Source organism: Salmo trutta, chromosome 30 (assembly GCF_901001165.1).
Source record: "Salmo trutta chromosome 30, fSalTru1.1, whole genome shotgun sequence".
In the NCBI taxonomy this organism is placed as follows: Eukaryota; Metazoa; Chordata; class Actinopteri; order Salmoniformes; family Salmonidae; genus Salmo; species Salmo trutta.
In genome coordinates, this window is record NC_042986.1 from 2,825,169 (window position 1) to 2,843,281 (window position 18,113).

Genomic DNA, 18,113 nt, shown 5'->3' on the forward strand with positions numbered 1-18,113 from the left:
CAGCGTTCTTCTCTCACCTTGTTTAAAAAGCCCTTCAGCACGCTGGCAGCCTTCACCGACAGAGACCTTGGGATGCGAATGGGCTTTTCGAGAATAACTGTTTGGAGAAGACAGAGAAAAAGAATGATTGAGAAAGAGAGAGGGAAAGACAATCCTGCGGAGGGAGGGAGGCAAACAATTGGTGATTCACCATTCGGCCTGCCTGTGGGTCCCCGTGCCTGCTGCGTACGAGCGAGTGGGCGGAAGGGGGGATGAGAGAAGAGGAGGAGTAGGAAGGATGAGGGGGCTCTGTTCTGTGACTGCGTCAGTCGTGTGCAGCCTTGAGACTAATGGCATTCACAATATTGGAACAACAGCCTCGACATTAAGAACACATGTGCTGTAGTACAGCACGTTCGGTTTTTTTGCACCGGGAAACAGTTTGGTAGTATTGTGTAGCGCCTCATCTTGTGTTGGTTAGTTGGACTCACTGCCACTCTGGGTATGTCCCAATAATATCTTCCTCCTGAGGTGCGCACATGTTCACTCCTCCCCACATTAAAAGCATTGGATTGGTGAAGGCATGGGCTAGATGAAGTTTCTTAAACCAGTCATTTCCTGTTAAATCCATAAAGGCAAGTGAACAAGTGCGTACTTCGGGAGAAAGGAGAGGTTATTGGGACGCACTCTGTCGGGTCAAGTCAATCCTTGATTGACCTCAAATCCCCTCTCCCCCAGCAACACAACAAAACAGATAGATATTTCTGATTTCTCATCAACAAACATTGCATGTCTAGGAGCAGACGAGGCGGACGCAAAGCCTCTCTGATGAACAGATTACAGACAGAAGAGTAGGGTTGTTTATCCTCTTCTTCCTAAATGCCCCCAGCCGGCCGGCCCCCTCTGTTCTGTTTGTTTACACTGAGTCCTAATGGAATGTTAACTGGATCAGTCACTGGCTGCATATCAAATGGCTAGGGCTCTGTTCAAAAGTAGAGCACTGTGTAGGGAATAGGGTGCCATTTGGGATGCAACCTCTGTGATGGGGTTTAGGGTGAAGGAGCTTGGCCTAGGGCCAGGGTTAGGAACACTGATGGTGACGTGTCTAGTGGTCGCCAGAAGGAAGGGTTGGGGAGTGGTATAGTATGGCAGAGCGTAGCGTAGTATAGACGGAAAGGCAGACAGACAGATAAGCGGACAGACTGACAGTTAGTACAAAACGTTCCATGACATTCTCATTTGGTTACAACCTAATTGTCATGGAACTTTGGATACCACCATGCCAACCCCGAACTCTGTCTGCATGTCTATGGTGCTGTGGTCTGGCATGTGTACCAGGGTTTCCCAGGGTGAGGTTGGCACAGGTCAGGCTTGTGGCATAAAGCTAGCCCTCCCCTACAGAGAGAGGGGCTGGTTTCCGCTAGCGAGGTGGCATCAGGGAGACATGCTGCTTGCCCTGTGGGGGCGTGAGGAGGACCAAAAGGCTGGCAGATGCCCGTTCCAATGCCCATGCCCAGACTGCCATGGGTGGGCATGGTGGAGAGAGACTGGGGGGAGGTATGGAGGAATGTTCGCTACAGCGGGGTATGGGGGAGTTGTAGTACAGTATAGCACATACAAATATAATTACTGGAATGGACATCCCATTCAATCAATTCTATGGTATAATACATATGTCATACAAGAGGCAATTGTCTCTCCAGTCGTCTTGCCTTTCCAGATAGCTCTAGCTGTCCAAATGTCTCATACTTATTTTTAGTGTACAAATCTTTATCGGTTTTAACACAAAATACATAAAACATAACATATTGAGTGACGTGTGATGTGTTTGTGTGCTGTCTGATAGGGTTTTGGAGCACCAAAAGACACATTTTGAGATTTAATATATAGGAATATGAAGTACTACTATCCTGGATAATCATGCCCTTGAGTGGAGGAGTGAGTAGCCAATGTCTGGAGAGCATTTGTTTTTGTTTTTGACACAAAATGGCCACCATGCATCAAACCCTGTGGCTGCTACACATTGCGTAGTAGTAGTGGATGTCACACTTAACAATGTCAAGCACTTTGAGACATTAGTTGTGTTCGAATACTCATACTAACCGCACTAACCGTACTATTTGTGACGTGAATTGAGTATATAGTATGCTTATTGGTCATAGTATGGATATAGTTAGTCGTACTAAATTCACCAAAATATGAAGTATACACGCAGAGAACACTATTTCCGTACTTTAGGGCCCATAATGCAATTCTTCAGGAAATGGGTGAGGCTTCACATTGTTTCAAGATTTGAAGAAAATGGCGGAAAATATGCAGTCGAAGTACAACGAGAGCGGATACAAATTCATTTCTTTAACTAATTATGACGAATTTTGAGCAATGTAATAAAGTAATGACTTTTCACATAAGTTACCTTACACGTTATATTGGCTGACAATTTGTTAGCTATGCTAGCCTTACGAACCACATAGCATATCATTACAGCAGTATGTACCGGTATGTTAGCTAGCTACCTAACGTTAGTAGTTATACATCAAACTTGCCAGTATATTAACTATAGGCTATCTAACTACCCAACGTTTATTGACTTGATTATTCCCATCATTCTTAGCTTAGCTAAATGGTATAGTCGTTGTGCGTTCTCAATGGACATTCGGGTGCTTTCGTAAATTCGCTCTGGCTATCTACTCCGATTTCAGAGCACTCTCGTCTGTGTACCAGAATGCAAAATAATTTATTTACAAATGCTCAACACCCGTTGAAAATGTCCGGTGTCAGTAAACGTCGGCAAAAAAGTGTAATTAAATTGTTGCCAGCAGCACAGTTACAGTCACCAACGCTCTGGATAACATGAAAACTGCCTAACCAGCTCTGCTAGGGCGAGTAAAATGGTCAGAGAGGTTTCATTTGTGTCTGGAAGTAGCTAGCTAGCAAGCTAGCCAACGTAAGCTGGGTGCTTGACTGCCGTTGTAAGGTCAGAACGCTCAAATCAACCCTACTCCTTGGCCCGAGCGCCCAGTGTGCGCGCCGAGAGCGAAATGCTCTGAATTTACAAACGGACAATCTGACAATGCTCTGAATTTACGAGCTCACTCTAGCACTCCAGATTGAATTTAAGAACACACCTGAAGTCGTAAAATGTCTAACTAGTCATTTGTTATGCTAACTAGCTAGCAAGAGGTTGCATAGCAACAGCATCAACTTCCGGTAGACAGGCTAACAGCTAGTACGCTCAACTGAAAGCATACTGTTCATTTACAGTATAGTAACATTAACTAATAGTATATAGTATGTAGTATATACTCATTAAGTATGTAGTATACAGTATATTAGTATGGGTATTCGAACACCCATATTGAGTTAGTTAGAAGAGCTGTTATGAATCCACATCATACTGTAGTAGAGGGATCTCTCACCTTGGAAGAGGTACTCCTCTGTGTTCATGTCAGGATTGTCGGTGATGATGTCGAAAGGGGACCTCCCGGCCATCATCTCAAACATGAGTACACCTAACGCCCACCAGTCAACACTGAACCCTGGAGAGAGAGACACAGACAACGTCGGCCATCTTGGTTAGATTCAGCAATATTTTGGTAATGACAGCAATAGTATGGTAATGACAGAGATCTGTTCATTCTTTTTTTTCACATATTTTCTATTTACTTGAAGTGGTCGTTTTTTACAATAACTCCTAAATAGCCAGTTCCCAGAGCTGAAGTTCTCCCCATTGCCTCCATGTATGTGTTTGTTGATGGGAGGGACTCACCGTAGTCTTCCCCTCTGAGGATCTCGGGGGCGATGTAGTTGGGGGTTCCACAGAATGTACTGGTGGTGTCTCCTGGTCTGATGCCCTCCTGATAGGGGGAAGGAGGGCGAGAGAAATGAGGGGGGAGAGAGAAGGTGGTGAAGGGAAGGGGAAAGAGAGAGGGGGGAGTGGGGGAAAGAGTGGAGAAGAGAGAGTAGGGGGAAGGACGAGAGAACAGAGAAAGATGGAGAGAAAGAAAGAGCCAGAGAAAGACAAGTGAAAGAGCGCGAGACATTCGATGCCTAGTGTATTGATCCACTTCTACATAATGAACGGGAAGTCAAGTAAGCAGCATAGTAGCACTACTATAACAGTATACAGTAGGTCTGTGCATGGGTCTCACCTTGCACATCCCGTAGTCTGTCAGCTTGATGTGTCCCTCGTGATCCAAGAGAACATTGTCCAGTTTCAAATCTCGGTAGAGGATTCCCTTTTCATGCAGGAAATTCAGAGCGATACAAATTTCAGCAGCATAGAATCTGAAAGAAAAGAAAAAGATTCATTCAGGCATGCTTATCCTCGTTCAGAGAATTCCCGGCACCCAGACTCGGTGACACAGTTTATCCAACTTACAGTTCCATTCTGACCTTCGCACAACGTAGAAAACATCCCGAAGCCGACATACAGTATATGGTATTATGTATATTAAACAGGAAGGAGTTTCTAATGAATAGGTGATTTCTTTTCAGTATTTACATTCTCCACCTCACAATTAGCATAGTGAGACGTGATGGGCTAAATGCTCGTGATTTCTCTACCTCTGGTGTGCTTTCCTGAAAAATACAATATTGCCTATCATATTGGGACGCTAATACGGCCTATTCATCCTCAAAATAAATGGATACGTTTATAGGTTAGAGGAAATGGTAGAGAGCCATGATTGAGGGTTCTATCCGTATGCTGTTGAAGCATCAAAGGAGCAGGAGGATGTTGTTTGTTTACCTTGCGTGTTCTTCTGGTAGTTTCCGTTGCCGTTGCATATGAAACATCAGATCTCCTCCGTTGACGTACTCGATCACGAGAAATAATCTACAATCAGAAGAAATGGGAGAGGAGAAGACATTGGTAAACAATCAGTCTTGGAGAGTGTTTGGAGTTTGAATGCAGCCTGAGTGACCCTCTTACCAAGATTGCCATTTTCCAAAACAATAGCTAGCATTATCATTGGCCAACTGAAGGCTGCATTTCAAATTGAATGGCCATTATCTGGCTAAATACGATTTTAAAGTTCTTCGTATAAAAAACATTGTTTTACCTTGGTGAACATTTGTGACAAAAGACTGGGTAATAATGACTGTCTACAATCCCTCTAAAAATGTGTGTTTGGTTTCACTTTAAGTCATGGTTTATGGTCTTATGGTAAAGGCTCTCATAGCCTACCTCTAATTGACTACAACTATACATTTCTTTACTTACAATGAGAAGTCTGTCATTGAATGTGTCACTTTTCCCAGAAGCCACAGCTCCATAGTTTCTTACTTCACATAATGAACAGAGGTCTAATGGTGAGCAATTCAGTTGCCTAGTTCCAAGGCCAGTGGAACAATTGTAGAGAAATGGATTCATTTCATCTCTATTTAGCCTGGATATAAATCATTCAGAACACATTCTCTATCTGCCTCTTACCGGCTCTCTGTCTGAAAGCAAGAGTGAAGGCCCACTAAGAACGGATTGGTAGACGCCTGCTCAAACACGTGCTTCTCTGTCTGCACCCAGTCAATGTCCTGTAAAGGAAACGCACAAAGAGAGAGACAGAGAGAAAGACAAAACATTAGCAACAATTTTGTCTTATCCATAATCATCTTAGACGAGCTGCTAAACAAACAAACAGACCGAGATGCATGATGCCATGTATGACAGTCTTTGTAAACATACTGTATACAGTATTAGCATCCTTTCATAGCTCTGCCTTTTATGTCTATGTGCTGTCAACTCGGTTCCCCAGAGGAAGAAGTAGTGGCACATTACGCCACAAAACAGCCATTTTCTTTTCTCATTGCATGGTACAATACAAGAAGGTTCTCTTATCTAAGCCACTTTTTATTCAACCCAATGGATTTCTACTCTATTGGTATTAACCCTTTGGATTAGACTACCTTTAATAAACAAGGAAAGACAGAGTACATTTACTAGTAAATTGATCTAAGTTAGATCACGACGTATGTAGGTGTCACCCTAATGACGACCCAAACTGTCTTCTTTCAGATAAAAATAGAAGGCATAACAGAAAGCATAACACTTAAGTAATGGAAAATACAGTCTGGTCCATAAGTATTGGAATCCTTGATAAAGATTAGCAAAAAAGACTGTAGAAAATAAATAATACAAATACTGAGCTATATTGTATGCTCCAAACATTTTGGAAATTATAAATTTTTATACTAATACTCAGAGAAAGTAATTTCTTTTTTTTAAAGATGGGGGTCAAAATGATTGGCAACCCTGTTTCCAATACTCTAGCACCCTCCCCTTGCGAGGATAGCGACTAAGCATTTTTCTAAAATGTTATATGAGAACACGTTGGGGGGAGTCTTACACCATTCCTCCATACAGAATCTTTCCAGATCTTTGATATCCTTCATCTGCTCTTATGGACTGCCCTCTTCTATTCAGAGATGGCGATTGCAAAATGTTGATTTTGTGGTCAATTCATCATTTCTTTGTTGATTTTGATGTGTGCTTTGGGTTATTGTCTTGCTAGAATATCCACTTGTGGCCAAGTGCAATCCTCCTGGCAGAGGCAATTAAGGACCTGACTGTACATGGAAAATATGGGATAAATAAGTATCTCAAAGACAAACAAATGAAGAAATATACACGTTTCAGTGTCTACATGGTACATCATTAATTTGTAGTTATTAGTAAATAGTACTACTGGACTATGATCTAATGCAGAGGGGAAACCAAGGGGCACAATCACAAATAAGAGCACTAGTTAGAGAAAGAGGCACCTTATGTTCTCTTACTCTGACAAATGAAGGAGTAAAAATAGGCCAACAACACATGCATAAACCTCACACTAAAACACTGCATTTAAAGGAAACCATTTCCAACCCCATAATGACCACCTAGATGTAACGTGTAAAATGAGGAGCTCCACTCTAAGCTTCACAAACAACTCAGTAACCTGTTGTAGTGTAGACTAAGTCATACCCTATGCACAATACATCTTTCTCTCACACAAACACACATACACACAGAAATCTTTACAAAAAGCTTCAGAAATCAGAGCACTTTAATATCCGAGCTCAAGCCAGAGTTGACAGACAGTGAGCAGTTTACAGAGCTCTGCCTACGATTGCGCCAGGAAGACAAACATCTGATGCTTTTTCCAGGTCTTAACCTTATACTCCTTCTGACTAAAGTCTTTGGATGGGTGGGTCTCTGTACTCTCTACCCATCTCTATGAATTTATGCCTGTTGTTTACAAACCGCCAATCTACTCATAGAAGTAGACAATGAAATAATTCACTAATATAAAACGGAGAATGCCCTGAGTGGTTCTGGCATCGTCACAGAAGCGATCAATAGCAATTGTTGATTAGAGGTGTGCCCTCTATCTATCTCTATGGATCAATGGCAAATATCAGAGGTGTGCCGTCCATCCGTCTCTATGGATCAATGGCAAAGATAAGAGGTTTGCCCTCTAGGTTGTATATCTATAGGAATAGCAACCTGTCTGGCTTTAGCTGGGCGGATATTTTTCTGCTCATTTCTAAAAGCCAGGCCTTGGCTACCCTGGCTGGTAGCCTTGGCGGCCCTGGCAGGGACAGAGACAGGATGCCAAGCTGAGGGGCTGACTAGGCTAAACCGGGGCTAGATACCCATTCAGTTCGTCATCAGGCCTCAAACATGGCCAGGACTGACCCCTTTTAACATGTAAACACTCCCCTTTGTCTTTCTGGAGTCGCAATTCAACGGCTCAGACACGAGACGAATGTGGAAGGGTCTACAGGAAATCATGGACTACAAAAAGAAAACCAGCCACTTCAAGGACACCGACGTCATACTTCTAGACAAACTAAACACTTTCTTTGCCTGCTTTGAGGATAATACAATGCCAAAGTCGCAGCCCGCTAAGGACCGAGAGACTGAAAAACAGCTTCTAAAGGCCATCAGACTGCTAAACAGCAATCACTAACTCAGAGAGGCTGCTGCCTACACTGATACCCAATCACTGGCCACTTTAATAAATGGATCACTAGTCACTTTAAATAATGCCACTTTAATAATGTTTACATAGCTTACTTCACTCATATCACATGCGTATACTGCATTTTATACCATCTATTGCACCTTGCCGATGCCGCTCGACCATCGCTCGTCCACGTACTTATATGTACATATTCTCATTCACCCCTTTATATTTGTGTGTATTAGGTAGTTGTTTGGAAATTGTTAGATTACTTGTTAGATATTACTGCACTGTCGGAACTAGAAGCACAAGCTAATGCGAGTGTAGCACAATGTGCTACACTCGCATTAACATCTGCATGTGACCAATAAAATGTGATTTGATTTCTGTCTCTCATCCCCTGAAATTGACTTCTGGGTATTGTTTTGTTTGGCTAGGCATGGTGTTGTGCTCTAGTATTGCCAGTGGTGGTGAAGGAAGAGTGTTGCTGTGGCCAATGATGCTGTTCTTAAGAGCTGATCAGAGTTCAGTTGTGAAGCTTTTAATCTTTGGATAGATAGCTGATCCTAGATCTTGAAGGCAACTTGTGCTTCAGACTAGCATAGTGAATCCTATGATAACCACAACCTTCTACAATAGTCAAGAATACTGCATTCATTTAATTAAAGTAATGGACAATTAATAATGGCTGTCCAACCCTCTTCCTCCATTCCGTGTTCTCTCACAATACAGATGGATTCAAATTCCTATTGGTCAATTTGACTTCATTAGTAGTAATAAAGGCGTAAGTCTCTTTCTGCTGTTGTCTTTCTGCTGACACCTTTGATGTCAGGCTTTACTAAATGAATTAATAATTAACCACATACTGTATACAGTGGCAAGAAAAAGTATGTGAACCCATTAGAATTACGTGGACTTCTGCATAAATTGGTCATAACATTTTATCTGATCTTAATCTAAGTCACAACAATAGACAAACACAGTCTTCTTAAACAAATAACACACAAACAAGTATACGTTTTCATGTCTTTATTGAAAACACTAATGTAAACATTCACAGTGTAGGGTGGGAAAAGTATGGGAACCCTTGGATTTAATAACTGGTTGACCCTCCTTTGGCAGCAATAACCTCAGCCAAACAATTTTTGTAGTTACGGATCAGACCTGCACAACGGTCATTAGGAATTTTGGACCATTCCTCTTTACAAAACTGTTTCAGTTCCACAATATTCTTGGGATGTCTGGTGTGAACCACTCTTGAGGTCATGCCACAGCATCTCAATCGGGTTGAGGTCAGGACTGGCTGGGCCACTCCAGAAGGTGTATTTTCTTCTGTTCAAGCCATTCTGTTTTTGATTTACTTTGGTCTTGTTGTCCTGTTGCATCACCTAACTTCTGTTGAGCTGCAATTGCCGGACAGATAGCCTTACATTCACCTGCAAAATGTGTTGATAAACTTGGGAATTCATTTTTCCATCGATGATAGCAAGCTGTCCAGGCCCTGAGGCAGCAAAGTAGCCCCAAACCATGATGCTCCCTCCACCATACTTTACAGTTGGGATGAGGTTTTGATGTTGGTGTGCTGTGCATTTTTTTTCCACACATAGTGTTGAGCGCTCCTTCCAAACAACACAACTTTAGTTTAATCTGTACACAGAATATTTTGCCAGTAGCGCTGTGGAACATCCAGGTGCTCTTTTGCAAACTTCAGACGTGCAGCAATGTTTTTTTGGACAGCAGTGGTTTCTTCCATGGTGTCCTCCCATGAACACCATTCTTGTTTAGTGTTTTACGTATTGTAGACTCTTCAACATACAGTTTAAGTAGGAAGTTTACATACACCTTAGCCAAATACATTTAAACTCAGTTTTCCACAATTCCTGACATTTAATCCTCGTAACAATTCCCTGTTTTAGGTCAGTTAGGATCACCACTTTATTTTAAGAATGTGAAATGTCAGAATAATAGTAGAGAGAATGATTTAATTTAGCTTTTATTTCTTTCATCACATTCACAGTGGGTCAGAAGTTTACATACACTCAATTAGTATTTGGTAGCATTCCCTTTAAATTGTTTAACTTGGGTCAAATGTTTTGGGTAGCCTTCCACAAGCTTCCCACAATAAGTTGGGTGAATTTTGACCCATTCCTCCTGACAGAGCTGGTGTAACTGAGTCAGGTTTGTAAGACCTCCTTGCTCGCACAGAGGATTTCAGTTCTGCCCACACATTTTCTATAGGATTGAGGTCAGGGCTTTGTGATGGCCACTCCAATACATTGACTTTGTTGTCCTTAAGCCATTTTGCCACAACTTTGGAAGTATGCTTGGGGTCCTTGTCCATTTGGAAGACCCATTTGCGACCAAGCTTTAACTTCCTGACTGAGGTCTTGAGATGTTGCTTCAAAATATCCACATAATTTTCTGTCCTCATGATGCCATCTATTTTGTGAAGTACACCAGTCCCTCCTCTAGCAAAGCACCCCCACAATATGATGCTGCCATCCCCTTGCTTCACGGTTGGGATGGTGTTCTTGGGCTTGCAAGCCTCCCCCTTTTTCCTCCAAACTTAACGATGGTCATTATGGCCAAACAGTTCTATTTTTGTTTCATCAGACCAGAGGACATTTCGCCAAAAAATACGATCTCTGTCCCCATGTGCAGTTGCAAACTGTAGTCTGCTTTTTTATGGCGGTTTTGGAGCAGTGGCTTCTTCCTTGCTGAGTGGCCTTTCAGGTTATGTCAATATAGGACTCGTTTTACTGTGGATATAGATACTTTTGTACCTGTTTCCTCCAGCATCTTCACAAGGTCCTTTGCTGTTGTTCTGGGAGTGATTTGCACTTTTTGCACCAAAGTACGTTCATCTCTAGGAGACAGAACGTGTTTCCTTCCTGAGCGGTATGACGGCTGCGTGGTCCCATGGTGTTTATACTTGCATACTATTGTTAGTACAGATGAACATGGTACCTTCAGGCATTTGGAAATTGCTCCCAAGGATGAACCAGACTTGTGGAGGTCTACAATTGTTTCTGAGGTCTTGGCTGATTTCTTTTGATTTTCCCACGATGTCAAGCAAAGAGGCACTGAGTTTGAAGGTAGGCCTTGAAGTACATCCACAGGTACACCTCCAATTGACTCAAATGATGTCAATTAGCCTATCAGAAGCTTCTAAAGCCATGACATCTTTTTCTGGAATTTTTCAAGCTGTTTAAAGGCACAGTCAACTTAGTGTATGGAAACTTCTGACCCACTGGAATTGTGATACAGTGAATTATAAGTGAAATAATCTGTCTGTAAACATTTGTTGGAAAATTACTTGTCATGCACAAAGTAGATGTCATAACCGACTTCCCAAAACTATAGTTTGTTAACAAGAAATTGGTTGAAAAACAAGTTTTAATTACTCCAACCCAAGTGTATGTAAACTTCTGACTTCAACTGTAGATGTTAGCATCTTCCAGAGATTTCTGTAAGTCTTGCTGACATTCTAGGATTCTTCTTAACCTCATTGAGCATTCTGCGCTGTGCTCTTGCAGTCATCTTTGTAGGACGGCAACTCCTAGGGAGAGTAGCAACAGTGCTGAAATTTTGTCTTAATGTTGACTGACTTTGAGATACTTTTGTAACCCTTTCCAGCTTCATGCAAGGCAACAATTCTTAATCTTAGGTCTTCTGAGATCTCGTTTGTTCGAAATTTTGTGAGTGTTTATGGGGCAGGGCAGCTCTAACCAAAATCTCCAATCTCGTCTCATTGCTCCGACTCCAGGTTAGTTCACTCCTGACTCCAATTAGCTTTTGGAGAAGTCATTAGCCTAGGGGTTCACATACTTTTTCCAACCTACAATGTGAATGCTTAAATGATGTATTCAATATAGCCAAGAAAAATACAATAATTTGTGTGTTATTAGTTTAAGAACACTGTATTTGTCTATTGTTGTGAATTAGATGGAGATCAGATTTAATGTCAAATTTATGCAGAAATCCAGGTAATTCCAAAGGCTTCACATACTTGTTCTTGCCCCTATATGCATGAATCCATTTATACATGTATAGAATCTATAATATACGGTGTGATATCCACTAAAAACATTGGGAGAGATCCATAAAGAGAGATCTGTAAAGCTCTGAACGGCCATACTATGTAAGATAAATGGGGAGCGGGAGAAATGTCACCACTTTAAAAGTGAAAATATAGACGTATAATCCCGGAATGCCCCTTTAACAGTATGTTGAGTGGCAATAGAAGGAATGGTCCTTTCCACATGGTTTTTTTTTGGCAATGTTGTTATGTCCATCTCTTAGTTGTCCATTGAAACGTGAAGAACTCAGAGCTCAAATAGCTAATTACAAATGATTACATTACTATCATCAGAGGACAATCAATCCAAAATGTCGATCCTCTCCCTCTGTAGCAGTTCTGTCATTAATCTGGTGTGCTATGTCTAATAGTAATACCATAGCTCCACCTAGAGGTGGAAACTATAACATCTCTCAATTACTCTCGTCTCTTCCTCACCCTCCTTGTATATCTTCCCTCTCTACTCCTTACCTCTTTTCCCCCTCATTTCATCTCCCCATCTTCCTATCCCTTCATACCGCGCCATTTCCTCCTTACTTTAATGACTTCTTTCACCCCGTCTTTCTCCCTTTCATCACCCTTCTGTTTACTCATCCCTACTTCACTCCTCCTCATCTTTTTTTCTGTTTCCTTTTCCGCCCCAAGATCCTCTCGTCTTCCTATTTCACCACTGCACGTCCATTGACTTTTCCCTGCCTGCTCTACAGATCCATCTCTCTGCCTCCCTTTTCCTCCACTCCCCGTTTCTCTCTCCCTTCCCCCCTTTCCCTCCATCCCCCTCCCTCTACCTCTCCTCCTCCTCCCTCTCACCTCGTCGTCGTGCACCAGTTCCTTCTTGACCACCTTCATGGCGTAGATCTGTTCGTTCTTCTTGAGTCGCACCAGCAGCACCTTAGCGTAGCTGCCACGGCCGATCACCCGGATCAAGTCGAAGTCCCCCAAGCCCAGTGCCAGCCCCTGGGAGATCTTGATGCCTTCGATCCCATCCACCACTGCTTTGATATCCTGTAAAGGAGGTTTGGATGGGAGACAAACATTATGAAAGAGACACAGTGAGCTCAAAAGTATTTGGCCAGTGATCATTTTGTTGTTTTGGCTCTGTATTCCAGCCCTTTGGATTTGAAATTATACAATGACTATGAGGTTAATATGCAGACTGTCAGCTTTGATTTGAGGGTATTTTTATCCATATTGGGTGAACCGTTTAGAAATTACAGCATGTTTTGTACATAGTCGCCCCATTTTAGGGGACCAAAAGTATTTAATTCATGTATATTAAAGTAGTAAAAAGTTAAGTATTTGGTATACCTAGCACATAGTCATAACATCAAGCTTGTGACTCTACGCACTTATTGGATGCATTTGTTGTTTTGGTTGTGTTTCAGATTATTTTGTGCCCAATAGAAATGAATGGTAAATAATGTATTATGTCATTTTGGAGACACTTAATGTAAATAAGAATAGAAAATGTTTCTAAACACTTCTACATTAAAAAGAATGCTAACCTCCCCTGTTATTGTAATAGTGAGAGGTTAGCATGTCTTGGGAGTATGATATTTATGTGTTTAGCTTTCTCACTCATCATTATTCACATTAATGTAGCAGTTGTTTAGAAACATTCTATTCTTGTTTACAATAAAAGTGACTCCAAAATGAAACAATAAATTATTTACCATTCATTTCTGTTGGGCACAAAATAATCTGAAACACAACCAAAACAAACAGCAAATCCATCTAACAAGTTTGTAGAGTCACAAGCTTGATGTTATCATTGCATGCTAGGAATATGGGACCAAATACTTAACTTTTAACAGAACCAAAACAACAAAAATGTGTCACTGTCCCAATACTTGTGGCGCTCACTGTAGATAACAGTACACTGTTGAAAGCTCCTGCAGTGTATTTAGTGTAGCGTTTCGACCCAAAGGTTTCCGTCAGGCTTGAGGGAAGCGTTATGGTCATAGATGGAGATAGATAGAGCTAGTGTCATGCACATGTTGATACGATAAGCATATTTATTATAAGAATGCATTATTTACTGTGTCTGAATAAACTCACCTCTGAGTCCTCTTCAACTTTGTCCATCTTGCAATTGTGTGGTAGGAAAGGTACTGAAGACAAGAGAGAAATAACTTGTTACCTAAGCTGTAATGCAGTCCTACCTAGAGTGGACTGAGGATTAAAAACCTTAGAGATCTCTATAGTCTACAGACATTTCCATTTAAATAGGGTGTTCCACAAGAATCCATGGCTCTATCTCGAATCTTCTTTCCGCGACTCCTTGTATGCCATCTCCTCGCCTCTTCGACCGTATTGGAGAAGAAGGTCCAAGATCATTTTGAGAAGGTCCTTATCCATTGGATGAGAAAGTCAGAGGGAAGGGACCTCTCACCTTCTCATCCAATGGGTTTTGAGAATGAGGCAAAGGGAGAGGACGTGAGGAATCAAGGAAATGCAATTGAGATTCTCCCATTGACTCTTTCTCAATTAATCTTTCCTTGATTCCTTGCCTCCTCTCAAGGGAGCATTGTGGGACGTATAGTTCACCCTTGTGACCAGCAGAGGGCCCAATGCTGTTCAAAGTGAGATGTAGCTTTTTCCCGCCTCTGCCCAAATATAATTATTATTGTACTATACTGTACTTTACAACCTACTGTCTAGTCTGCTGCTGGATGAGTGACCACCTACTGGATGTTCAACCTTCACACTAACCCTCATAGAGAACCAGTGCACAAAAACAAGGAAGGCCCTGTGCACAGCAGTGCATCTTGTTCAAGGTGCTGCTTCTGGCAGAAACAACTGGGTGTAAAAATCGCACACTTAGAAATAAAAACAAATTCTTATTATTTTACAAATTGTGCTGTGCAGAATAGCACATACAACTTTCTGATCAGTCTGTAAACAACAAAGGCATACTGATTCAAACATGCTCTCTCACTGTGTGGGAGAAAGTTCCAAGCTAGTTATTGGTTTTCATTGAATAGTGCCTTTTAAAGCCTTTGAAATGAGTATTCACAAAGTGTCTCATGGTAGGAGTGCTGATTTAGGATCAGTTTTGCCTTTTCATAATGAATAAGAAAGATCAGCACTCCTACTCTGAGAAGCTTTTTTGCATACAGGCCCAGACCCAGACCCAATGTATCAAGACCATGAGACCAAGCCTGCATTTTTGTGGTCTCAAGACTAAGACCACAAGATATCTTACTTGACTACTTCACATATTAAAGGTTGAGTATGTAAGAATTTTGTTCACAAATGTACCTAAATGTATATTATATGTAAATAGTTTATGATTAGTGAATGCCATAATGTAGTTATTTTGTTAGATACTTCTCCCTAATAGCTGAAAACACATTTTTTTCAAAGTCATTTTAGCTGTCGCGATAGCTGTTCTGTCTGAACCGATTTGCAAATCACGGGAATTTGTTGCACAATGCAGAAGTTGACTCCCACCAAGGCATGTGTTGCTAGGCAACCCCTATGCACTTGCCAGCATAGGCCTGCTCCCTCCCCCTCCGTGGCTAAAGCCAGTGTGAGAAACATGCTAACAAATGGTTGTGCTATGAAGCTAAATAAATACTGCACTCTGACCCACAAAACTGTAAGCAAGGAAAGTGAACTTTAAAACGTGATGTAGTTTTATTGGAATTTGCAGCTGTTGTTGGTAAGTAATGAATCTGCTAGCTTCTGACAAGACTTACTGCATCTTTAAGTCTATATTGAAAAAATACAATTTGTTTTATAGGAACTTACTTCCATCTGTATCCTCTGTGTCTTGAGGGAGGAGGTCCACCTCTTCACTCTTCTCATCTAAAGGGGGCTCCTGTGATGGCATGACTGGCTCCTGCCAAGAGAAGACCGGCAAATAGCCTCACGTGGTTTTGAGGCTGACAAAGAGCATCAAACAAATCATGACTAGGTCCTTAGAGACACTGGGAAGAAGGGGATTTATTTTAAGAGGTGTTCCACGTTGATAGACATCTTAGGCACATAGATGTATCTTTTTAACAAAAGACCACAGAAGGTGAGAAGTCTGGATATGTCTCACAACAAAGCACTTAAAATTAATTTCATGCAGTTCTAACCATGAGGCTCACCTCGCTATCTAATCAACAGGGAAATCTCAGGTGCCATTTCAAAGGGGATCAAAATGTTTGTTGATAGACATTCGTCAGATTACATGAAAAAAACGCAGCATAGAGATCTACTAAAATGGACATTGGTTGACTATTGCCCTGGATTTTCAGGCACCGGGTTTGCTTTAGTCTAAATGCCAAACGGGCTGATTGCAAGGACCCCTTAGATTCTGTATGTTAACCGTCTGTCACTAGAGATCAACCTCATGATGTCTCAGTATACAGTACACTACAGTATGGGTGCATCCCAAATGGCACCCTGTTCCCCATATAGTGCACTTATTTTGAACAGGGCCCAGCTCTGGTCAAAAATAGTGCATTACATAGGGAATAGGGTGCCATTTCAGATGCAGCCTATATCTAAAGATAGTGGATGTGAAACTCGCCCATAGCATGTTAGCTGGAGTATATTGACAAGTTATGCCAACTGTTTCTCATGAAATGACAGACCAGTCTTTTGCTCTGTTGACAAAGGAGGTTGGCTTTGAGTTATATATGTGTTGGGCAAAAGGGTTAATTGCTAGTTCGATTTATGCTCGGGCAGAACAGAATTTACTCTGTTACAAATATACACCAGTACTTCAAAAGTACACCAGTACTTTATTCCTGAATGTAATCTTATTTTACTCAAAAGTTGAATAATTAAAATGCAAAACTTAGTTTCACCCTAATGCAGTTGAATAGTACCCCCTCCCCCCTCAAACATTCACTGAAGTTTGTGAAATGCTTATGAAGACTGAATGCTCTATAAATCAATTAGAAGCTCACCATTATGCCTTTTGCAATGCCGTTTGTGAAGTGTCTATATAGTGCTTATGAAGGCTCTATAAATAATATGTGGTTCCGATGCTTTAACATGACTGATTGGGCAGAGTACTGTCCAATCCGTCATGAGATTCTATATCTATGGTACTCACCATATGCCTTTGGCAGGTCAGAGGGACAAGTGTGTGACAGCGCTTATGGACCAGCAGTTTGCAGTTGATACACTTGTAGCCCTGCCTCCCCAGCCCCCATATCCTTTCACTGCAGTGGCCACAGTACGCTTTCTGTTAGGGACAGACAGAGACAATTGGGAGATGGTTAGCGTAACAATCCCTATCGGTCTGAGCTCATGACAATGGGTTGACACTATCGCAGTCATTGATCAAGAATCAATGGACAACAGGCGAGGCAGACATGTGAAGGAGATCATGATAGATGCAGAGTGGTGGAGTTAGGCCTAGGCACCATCTTACATCAACTGGGAGCATGTTTGTTTTGTTACCATTGGCTATACATTTCACAGGTATATGTGCCATTTAACAGCCGCTTTTATCCGAAGCGACTTAGTGTGTGCATACATTTTCTTATGGGTGCCCCAGTGGGAATCAAACCCACACTGTTTTGTCTGGCCCAGACGCTATTAGGCTTATAACATCTGTGGTCCAATACACATCAGAATCCGGACACTTAGGGACGTTTTGTCTACCACAAGCATATCCACAAACACATTCGGTGCCAGTTGTTTACTAACAGTCTGAAAAGAGCGGCACCAATGAGTGCTGAAGTTAAAAGTGACGTTGCCATGGAAACGCCATGCAGAGGAACTTCAAAGCTTGGCTACCCCTACCCCACTACTCGGCAGCCCAAACTGACTCAATAGAGACCGAAATAAAGAGAGAAAGAGATGGAGGGAGAGACAGCGTTTGAAAGGGAGAAAGAGATAGGCAGCGGTTCGGGCGAGTCATAAATAAATCAAGACAAAATCTGTTTTCCCTCTCCGCTCAGCGCAGAAGAGGGAGTAATTAAGGCGCCAGTTGTGAGGTGAGAAACTTTGAAGGCAGACTTTCCACGCTCCCTGTCAAGACTTTGGGGAGCGCATTTCAATAGCAGAGGATACACGAGGGGCCATAACATATGCCCTTTGTTCTTTAAAAGAGCCACAAGATCTTCAGATTCTTCTTTGACTCACAAGCTGTGTTCGATGTTCCAAAG

General features: G+C 41.8%; 1 protein-coding gene across 4 annotated transcripts in view; it reads right to left on the reverse strand.

The window, feature by feature from the left end:
* prkcz (protein kinase C, zeta) overlaps positions 1 to 18,113 on the reverse strand; it is a 140,296-nt gene that overhangs the window by 34,173 nt on the left and 88,010 nt on the right. For all 4 annotated transcript variants that reach the window (XM_029724510.1, XM_029724513.1, XM_029724512.1 and 1 more), the window contains 10 exons: positions 17,054 to 17,185; positions 15,754 to 15,844; positions 14,059 to 14,111; positions 12,811 to 13,005; positions 5,414 to 5,511; positions 4,730 to 4,816; positions 4,131 to 4,266; positions 3,749 to 3,836; positions 3,399 to 3,518; positions 18 to 97 (listed from right to left, as the gene is read on the reverse strand). In XM_029724510.1, coding sequence (XP_029580370.1) covers positions 18 to 97; positions 3,399 to 3,518; positions 3,749 to 3,836; positions 4,131 to 4,266; positions 4,730 to 4,816; positions 5,414 to 5,511; positions 12,811 to 13,005; positions 14,059 to 14,111; positions 15,754 to 15,844; positions 17,054 to 17,185 — 1,080 coding nt within the window. The remainder of the gene's footprint in view (positions 1 to 17; positions 98 to 3,398; positions 3,519 to 3,748; positions 3,837 to 4,130; positions 4,267 to 4,729; positions 4,817 to 5,413; positions 5,512 to 12,810; positions 13,006 to 14,058; positions 14,112 to 15,753; positions 15,845 to 17,053; positions 17,186 to 18,113) is intronic.